At 36.7% G+C, this 10415-nt stretch overlaps 1 protein-coding gene across 1 annotated transcript; it reads left to right on the forward strand.

Annotated features, from left to right (window-relative positions):
- The first annotated feature begins 8476 nt into the window (after nucleotides 1–8476).
- Nucleotides 8477–10186, forward strand: LOC141638170 (exocyst complex component EXO70B1-like). The gene is made up of 2 exons (XM_074447585.1): nucleotides 8477–9193; nucleotides 9722–10186. Exons 1-2 carry the CDS (start codon nucleotides 8784–8786, stop codon nucleotides 9747–9749), a joined length of 438 nt encoding a protein of 145 aa, XP_074303686.1. The 5' UTR covers nucleotides 8477–8783; the 3' UTR covers nucleotides 9750–10186.
- The last annotated feature ends 229 nt before the right edge of the window (nucleotides 10187–10415 follow it).

A 10415-nucleotide genomic window follows, 5' to 3' on the forward strand; every position in this document is an offset into this window, starting at 1 on the left:
TGTGTGATATAGGTGTAGTAGTAGTCGCAAGTACCCCATCCATACATGCATGAAGAGCCGTGCGATTCCAGTGACACAACAAGCATTCAAAGCCACTCATAAAAGAATTTGACACTGAGGAACAGTGTCTGACTTGGCTAAACTGGTTAAATAGCAGTACGGGAATATACTAATACTTCTATAAATACGACCGCCACCTGAACTATGAATGCAAACTGCAGCTTCGTAAATGCAACATATATACAAAAGACATCACATTTAACAGTTTTGGTGTTTAATGGTTTGAGTGTAGCTCTTAACTTGATGAGCTACCATGCTTGTATTTTAAGGCTTTTCCTGCCTTTTTTTTTTTCAGTTAGGGGAGGTTGGTGCCGTATTCACAAATGTTTGTATTGTTTTTTTTTTTCGTTTTTTTTCTTTTTTTTTCTATGTGTTTTTTTTTTTTTTTTTTGGTGTGTTTTAGCGCTTTCAAATTCCTAACTAATGTTGTGTGTTCCATGTGGCTAAGTAGAGGTGTTTCGCCTGTTTTTACGGGGAAGGGCGTCCTTATAAATGGCGTTTCGGAAAAAAAAACGTGGTGACTTGTAAGCATCAATACGATTTCAAGTCTCTTTATTTTTAAACTTAAGTAGTACACCCGAGTAACGGGAAGCCCTTCGGTTCAAAATACAACATACTAACTATTCCTTACTGCCAAAATACATAAACCAGACCACACTCTTATAGTTGTCTGTACTAGCCTCTGAGTGCGTGTTTTTCTAATACATTGGAATCAAAGGTTAAGGCATATAACTACACACCGCAAATGTACGTCTGACTAAAATGTATCAGCAACCACGCCTTATAGCCCTTTGATGCAGTTTAGTCCAGCAGCGCGGCGTGCCGGTACGGACCCTCTATACCTAAGCATCATAGAAGTCAATGAATTATTTGTAAGAACCCTTGGGATCACTGAAGCATATGAATCAGCCAATGCAGTTGTTTTCAGGTCAGTGAAGGCTGGCTCTCCTTGGGGGCGCATCCTTTTTTAATTAAGTTAATAGGTCGGGTTTATGTTTACGCTTGAGTAGAAGCAGAATATTTTTTCCATGCAACATCCACGATGATTTGTGCACTATAAGCCTTTTTTTTGGGTGTGTGAACAACTCGTAATACAATCCAGTAAAAACGGCATTTTTCCACGGTGTACTTGTGTGTACATTAGGTAATCTATCTTATAATTATATTAGGTGGTTTGCCATAGTGTTTTGCTGATAGTAGTATGGACACCAGGTGCTCGACAACAAAGCAAGCTAGAAAAAGTGCTAGCAATGGCATGGGAATATCTAAAAGCAATATGGGATTGTCTTAAAGTAGCTAAACTGATCTGTGTGTTTGTATATCTGGAACACAGACCATATGTAATGTTTGCTGTTTTGACGCCTTTAACACCACGCTATTTTGTTTCCAAACAAGGCACATCTCACTTTAATTAACAGCAACATACAATGTGTTTTAAAAAGGAGGAAAGTTCTAAAAACAATCCATAAGTCATACGAAGAGTGCAGGTCACCAGGAATGCGAATTTAAACCGACACATCAACAAGTAGTTTGAGACAACGTCAGACACAATGATAGCGATACACAGTGAGCACCTTGAAGATATAAGCCGGTCCGTTGCTGGAACTGCTTATGACTTTTAAACGTAGATTTAGTAAACCGAAATGATAGGCCATGATCACAACCCTGGCCCTAATTAATATTAGTTTAAGAACCCAAATCGTACAGGAAAGAATCAACGTTAATTGATTTTCGACCACAAAAACAAATTACCAAATCTAATTGGCACCGCTAAGCAGCGCCAGAAGGTCAACCCATCGGAGGCTGTAGACTATGACGCAACTATCAGCCCCAGAAAGCAAAATGCGCACAGTTATAAGAACATACAATCTAGACATTATTAAAATAATACCAGGTCACATAAACAAAGAATTAATCGAACACTCCAATATAGGTAGTGATCTGTAACGGTAAACCGAAATCAGAATTCAGAAAGTCAGAAATCTACAACATATTAGAAGACATTTTTTGTGAAAAAACAATAAAAACTGATCGTAAGCCTTGAGCGTAAACAAGAAAACAAAAGGTACCTCCAAAGAAGAGCATCATGAGAACACCAAACCCAGGTCTAGAGCCTTGAAACAACCTACAATTTCAAACCAAAAAAATGATTCAGAAGTCACATTAATCGTGGTGTAAATACCAATGAAGCCATTGCTGTCATGGCTAAGAACCTTTTGAACTTGGAAAACAAAATTTTCAAAAAGTAAATAAATAAATGGAGTCGTAGGACATGACCTAGGTGCTAATTCCAGATGGCAGTACACTGCAAGAAGTAAGGTAGATGTTAAATTTAATTTTCAATGTGACTTCCAATCACGTAATCAGTTACCCAAATGAACAATTCAACATGAGCAGTGGTTAGTAATGAATAAGTAACCCCGCACATCATACTCCAAAGGAAACTACCAACAAAGCTTTTTTTTTGTCACCGACAACCCCCTGCCGAGAAAGAAAAGGCAACTGGAGGCATAGACTATGCTCTAAGCCTCTATCTCAAGTAGCATTGTTCAGCAGTAACCCCTTTTTTTTATTATTATTATTTATTGTTTGTGTTGGTAGCAAAATGCGATCGAATAACTTGAACAGATAAACCAAAGAACTATTTAACACTACCAGTGTGTTGGAAAATACGTTACTAACGCAACTGACAGTTCAAACCAGCCTGGATGAAATAAATAAAGAATACTCCAAAGTTGAGTTTTTGGGGTAATTTGTAAACGTAAAACAGAAAACGCCGACTTAGTCCACCCCTAAAACTACAAGGCCCAAACAATTACTACGTTAAAATGAACCGTTGTTTACATAATCAGCAACTTTAACACATCAGGAACATGAAGAGCAACTCCAGCTTAGGTCTATGGGCATTACTTGAACTTTATAAACCACGTAATCACAATGCAAGTATTCTTCGTCAGTTTCTCAAAAGAATCCGCTTCCCCCCCCCCCCTCTCCTACTGCGCCACAGTAGCAGTAGGCTTTCCGTCAGTAAGCAATACCAACAGTGGCGAGGTTTCTTTACAATAACAAACATTAATAGGACAGAAAGCAACTTCGCGTAAACCTCCCAAAAAAGGAGGGGGGGGGGGGGGGTCGGGCAAGCGGAAATAGCTTTCAAGGAGAGACGTGTTGGTATTGTACCTACTAAAGCCGGGTCCTGAAGATGTCCAACAACTATAACAAGCACATTGGTCATGGAACGCAACAAGCATAGTTGTAAACACCAGCAAAGCCATTGTAGGAACCACTAATAAACTTTAGGAACGAGGTAGAATCAATTGTAGGAGCACGCAACGTCCAACTTTCCAAAGCTAGTTAGTAGCCTCCTGGTAATTCAAGGCACAATTAGTTTAACTTGTAAAACTATATGATATTCTGACCACGGAACGTTTTTTTGGCACTGAACACAACAATATTGATGATAAATTGAAAGGTACCAATATACACGTAGTGCTTTAGTCAAAGCGAATAGGAACATCAGTAGGAGATATACCTTTTGTAACTGTGTTAAACATGCAAAAAGGAAGGCGCCTCCAAGGACAGGCAGCATTAGGACCACCAGCCCAAACGGTGAAAGTCTGAAAACAGCCAACAATTACAAAACACAGATTAAACCCAAACCAAAGCATGTATCATTAAATATCAACTAAATCGTTGCCGTAACCGCTAGTAAACTTTCAGAGGAAGCCTAAGCAACTACGACCGTCGCCTATGATTCACATTACAACCCCAAGTAGTTGCAGTCTAAGAACCCCGAGCGTAGTAACAAACAGAACGCACACATCAAAGAATGTGAAAAAAATATAAAAAACCCAATTTTTGTAAAATGTTGAAAAGGGAACAAAGCATCACGAATTTTGAATTAAAAAATGACAAATAAACACCTTAGTTTATGTTCAAACAAACCGACCAAAATTAGTAACGTAATCCACAACAACAACTGAATACTTATAAACCATCTCTTCAGCGATCACGCACAATTAAACCCTAAGTGTCGCCATTGTAAGTTTAAATCTGATTAGGCAAGACAACCTCACCTTAAAATGTTGGACCACCGCAACATTACAGGAAGTCCCCAATTTCACTGAATACACAACCAAACATACAAACCAGTTAGACAGAAATTAGCAGGAAAAAACCGTTGTCCATCCCCGACCAACCACGCAGTGTTCTAATATCTAATTTTAACTGAACATATATATTAACAATAGCAATCGTAATAATTAAAGGCAGTAATTCCTAACAAACGCAACCTTAAAAAAAAAATTTAGTCGCAACAGTCAAACTACTAAGAGCCAGATTCACAACAGCAATAATTTAACCGGAAGGCGCCGTTCCGGGGAACCTAAAAAACATATTTCACACGAAATGGTGAAGCCATAAATCCTAACTACACATGAAATGAATAATTCCCAGTTCCCTACTTATAATCTAATGTTTGAAGCGACTTAACTAATAACAAACACAGTAACAACAACAGTAATCAAACCCACAGAAATTTAGAACGGGAAGTACAACAAGCATATCGCACACGAAATGATTAATTAACGATTCCTAACTGCACACGAAATGATGAAATCACAATTCCTTATTTTTAATCTTAAATCTGAAACATCTAAACTAATAACAACCACAATAATAACAACAACAATTAAACAGACAGGATGTAAAATCGGAAGTACAACAAGCAAATGGCACACGAAATGATGAATTAACAATTCCTAACTGCACATGAAACGATAAAATCACAAATCGTAAACCCTAAATTAACATCTGAAGACGTAAATCACAATAGACCAAACGCAACAACACATTAACAACATAACAATAAACTACAACGGTAAAAGAACACTATAGATGCGAAATAGTTTGGTATTCAAGGCAAATACCTAGGCTTTACTGTGGGAGTTCCACATTTATGCGAGAAACCAAAGACGGATGAGAATAAGCGGTCAAGAGAAATGGCAGGCTGAAGAGGTAAGTTTGTGGTTGTGAGTTAAAGGAGAAATGAAGGGAGGAGATCTTTAAGGGGAATCCAACGGTGGGAGGATCACTTGCTCAATGACTATTCATCGCTACAGTATTGTAAGTTCTCTCTTTTATAAGGGTTAGGGATATAGTGATTTTGGAATTTATGTAATTTTAATCCTTTTACGAGTCTAACTTTAGTCCATAAACAGTGTAACTTCAGTCCTTATCAGTGTAACTTTAGTTCTTCACAGGTGTAACTTCAGTCCATATCAGTGTAACTTTATTTCTTTACGGGTGTAACTTCAGTCCATGTCGGTGTAACTTTAGTCCGACAACCATGAAATAACATCATCATCAACCCCAATCAACCCAACCCATAACCACCATCACCCCAGCCGCCTCCACCGCACCAAAACCACCACTGCCGCCATCCCATCCCCACCACGACACTAATAATAAAAAAATTAAAAAAAAAACACCACCAACCGGCACCACTATCTAAAAAAAATCAAAAACTGAAGAAACACCCAAAAAGACGGGATCTCGCCACAACCTACCTTCCACCATCAACATCCTCCACCCACAAAAACACCGTGTTGCACAAAGAGAGAGCAAGGAAAGAAAGGGGAGATAAAGGAGAAGGGAGGGAGGCGAGAGATGGCGGCGGATCTGAAAAATAAAGGAGAAAGGAGAAGAGAGGGAGGCGGCAGCGGAGAAGGGAGAAGGAAGAAGGGAGGGAGGCGGTAGTGGGATAGGCGGCAACAGGACAAGAAGAAGAATAGGCGGCGCTAGGGCATGGTAGCGTGCGGCGGTGTTGAAGTGGTGGAGGCGGCAGGGTGGTTGGCCGGAGAAAGAGGGGAAGAAGAGAGAAGATGGAAGGAAGAGAGAGAAGTGAGATTGTTTGTAGAGGCAGTAAAATGGGTTGTAAGTGAGAGGGATAGAGTTTTATTGTGTTTTAATCTTGACCCTTCATTTTGCTCAAATCTTAGCCACTCATCTATTAGATCTAAAGGTCCATATGAGGACTTAGGGACTCAACCAAAATAAGTGGACTTACATGACTCTTTCTACATGTATATATATATATAGGCGAGATCTCGTGAGTTTGGTTCTTACGGTGAGTTGTGAGTTTGGAAAATCTCAACCATTGGATAGGAGGAAATAGATGGCTGAGATTGAATAAAAGAATCAACCACTGCCTTGCATAAAACACGCTTGTTCGTCCAAATTTTCTGGGTTTCTCTAACACATAATCTTCTCGATTCGTAACCCTAATTTCCCAGATCCATCCTAATCAATCAATCATTTACGTTTCCTCTATCTCGATTCATCAATTATGTTCCTCTATCTCCCAATTTTTTTCGTTTTTTCCGTATGATTATTTGTGTTTCTGTTCGTAATTTGTTATATTGATCCAATTTTGTGGTTTTGTGATGGAATTGTGATTGTGATTTGTTGATTTATGATTGAATTTTTGAGATTTGTGTTGATCAATGATATTGCGTAATTATTTATGTTGCATGACGATGATGTAGAATTGTTGATCTTGTATTCTTGTGTGATAGATTTAGGATGAATTGTCGGTTTTTCGATAAATTGTTTGGTTTTCGATCATCTTCCTCTATACTCGTGACGATGAGTTTGTCATCAGATTTTAGAGACTCCTTCACTCATAAGTTTTTCAATGTATAATTTTGTTACTAATCAGTACCTGGACTTTCATCTCATTGTTGAAATGTAGGTGTGTTTACTGTTGTAGTTTGTTTCACCTACAGGTTGAGCTATCAGCTAGAGGAAAGAATTTCCTTTTATCACTCATCGCAAGGAGATCATGTCAGTTTGTCGGTACCAGGTTGGAACTATAGTTTTGGTTTCTCTCAAAACCTTCAAACTTTTGGAGTGCCACCTTCAACTTCTATTATTCGGAAATTGGACGCCTTTTATACAATGATTAGCGTCACTATTATGTTTATTGTGTCTTATTGCTTTCGATAATGATAGGGCGTCGAAAGTGACACCGGAATCAAAGTAGTTAAAAATATCAAAGTGACACGGTAATAACATCACAATAACACCAGATAATAGTACAATAACACGTGGTAAAAAAAAGAGTAAAAAAATCAAAGTGACACCGGAATAACATCACAATAACACCAGAATAACAGCACAATAACATGTGGTAAAAAAAGACTAAAAAAATCAAAGTAACACCGGAATAACATCACAATAACACCAGAATAACAGAGCAATAACATGCGGTAAAAAAGAGTAAAAAAATCAAAGTAGTAAAGAAAATCAAAGTGACACCGGAATAACATCACAATAACAGCAGAATAACAGTAGAATAACAACACAATAACACGTGGTAAAAAAAAGGAAAAAAAAAATCAAAGTCGTAAAAAAAATCAAAGTGGCACTGGAATAACATCACAATAACACCGGAATAACAAAGACAATAATACGCAAAGTAAAAAAAAGAGTAAAAAAATCAAAGTAAAAAAAATCAAAGTGACAGGAATAACATCACAATAACAATGAGAATAATAGTAGAATAACAGCACAATAACACATGGTAAAAAAAAAGAAAAAAAAAATCAAAGTCGTAAAAAAATCAAAGTAACAGCAGAATAACATCACAATAACAGCGGAATAACAATAATAGCACAATAACATGTGCTAAAAAAAGAGGAAAAAAAAATCAAAGTTAAAAAAAGCACAATAACAGCATAATAACACGAGGTAAAAAAATAAGAGTAAAAAAATTTCAAGTAAAAAAAAATCTGGTACAAAAAGAAAAAGAAAAAAAAAGTAACAAAATGAGAAAATTAGATAAAAACATAAGAGAAAAAAAAAATCAAAGTTGTAAAAAAAAAAGCATAATAACACGAGGTAAAAAAAGAGATAAAAAAAAATTAAAGTAAAAAAAAAAAGACTAGCACTAAAAAAAGAGAAAATAAGTAAATGACAGTGATTTTATATGACAGGTAAGATTAGATCTTGGCCATTCATCTCTAATATAATCTAGTGGCTGAGCTTTTCCAAACTCACAACTCACCATAAGAACCAAAATTCACAAAAACCTAACTAACCACATATATATATATATACATATATATATATATATATATATATATACATACATATATATATATATACATACATATATATATATACATATATATATATATATATATATATATATATATATATATATATATATATATATATATATATATATATATATAGGCGGGATCTCGTGAGTTTGGTTCTTACGGTGAGTTGTGAGTTTGAAAAATCTCAGCCACTAGATTAAGATAAATGAACCGCTGGGATCAAAACTCAATATAAACAAAAACAAAACACGCGGGGTCACTCTCTCCAACTCACTGTATGATTGCATAAAATCCACAACCATCACATACCCTTATCCTTTTATTTCTTCCCCTCCTTCATCAAATCCTTAATACTCCCATCACCTGGTGTCTCACTACCACCTGTCGTTGTTACCGGCGACGATCACCAACAACGGCGGATATTTAGTAATTTTTCGATGGGAATGATATCTGTTAGATTTCACGAATTGACGAATTCTACTATCGAATTCAATAATTCCGCATCAATTTGGTAAAAATTGTTAAGTTTGATTGATTCTTTCATATTCGTTCTAACATTAATTTTGATTGATAGCTATATCTACAAAGTGTAACTCTCAAATGAATAAGATCCGCCATTGGATTAAAGCTGCGAAAGTTTGTATTCGTACTCTTTTCGCAAGCGAAAAGCGGTTAAGTGAGCTCATTTTTGAAGGATTGAGCTCATCGTCGGCGGTTACGCCTCCGTTACAGCCGCTTTTTTCGCTGTCGTCGCCGTCTCGGTCGTATTCTCGCAGATCACCTGAGAAATTGTTTAAGATTCTTGATTTGCATGATGCATTGGCTGATTTGTTACCTGATATTGATGTTGTGTTTGAGTCGAAGGCGGCGGAGTCAATTAGGGTTCAGGCGGCGGAGATTTTGTCGCGGTTGGCGGAGGCAGCGAGGGGGATTTTGTCCGAGTTTGAGAATGCGGTGCTTAGGAACCTTCTAAGGTTAGGTTCTGGTGGTACAATTCATCCTTTGACTAGGTATGTGATGAATTATATTAGCTTGATATCTGATTACAAGCAGACTTTGATTGAGTTAATTGTTTCAAAACCGTTATCAAGTAGTAATTCGAGGTATTCAGGGGAGTTGGAATAGGTTCGAGTACTCACAGGTTGAACAGAAACAACGTTAAGCGTCATTTGATAGTTATCGTGGTGTTGATCTTAATGTGGGGAGGGTTGTGGACTACATTTGGGATATTGGAGAAGAAAGACTTTAAGAAAGGCGGTAGTAGAGCTCAACTTTGGTTGGCCTGTTTTTTTGCTCCTTTCGGTGTCTGGGTCAGGTGGTGGCTTGCTAGTCTGAACGGCCGTGGACTAGGCGAGTCAGGCTCCTTAAGATGGATCCCTTTCGGAACACTCACTGCTAATATCTCTGCTTGTTTGTATGATGGCAAAGACTTGCTATACTAAAGAAAATTTGTAATATCTTGCTTCCATCGACGTATTTTTATCATTATATTTGTATTTTTAGTTGTTCACGATCATGTATGTATTTCTGTATGACAGGTTGATACAAGGAAGTGTGAGGTGGTAGCCTCGGCTGTACAATTCGGCTTCATAGGTTGTTTAAGCACAGTTCCAGCCTTCATAGCTGAATTTAATTCTATGAGACAGAGCAGCAAACCATGGAGAGCTTATGCATATACTGGAGTATGTGATGAATTATACTGGAGTACTAGTATGCGATGAATTATACTGGAGTACTAGTATGCGTTTGCAGAACCTCATCTTCGAGTACTAGTATGCAGAATAACAGCACAATAATATTGGAGTAAGAACACGTAAAGAAAAAAAAGGTAACAAAATGAGATTTTTTTAGAAAAAATAACAATAATACTAAAATAATAGCAGAATAACAGCACAATAACACTGGAGTAACAACACGTAAAGTAAAAAAAAAATAACAAAATGAGATTTTTTTTTTTAATAACAATAACACTACAATAATAGCAGAATCACAATAACAGCAGAATAACAGCACAATAACATGTGGTAAAAAAGAGTAAAAAAAATAAAAGTAGTAAAAAAAAATCAAAGTGACACCGGAATAACATCACAATAACATCAGAATAACGGCATAATAACACGCGGTAAAAAAGGGTAAAAAAATCATAGTAGTAAAAAAAAATCAAAGTAGTAAAAAAATCAAAGTGACACTGGAATAACATCATAATAACAGCAGAATAACGGTAGAATAACA

The sequence above is a fragment of the Silene latifolia genome, unplaced genomic scaffold (assembly GCF_048544455.1).
Source record: "Silene latifolia isolate original U9 population unplaced genomic scaffold, ASM4854445v1 scaffold_190, whole genome shotgun sequence".
Classification (NCBI taxonomy): domain Eukaryota; kingdom Viridiplantae; phylum Streptophyta; class Magnoliopsida; order Caryophyllales; family Caryophyllaceae; genus Silene; species Silene latifolia.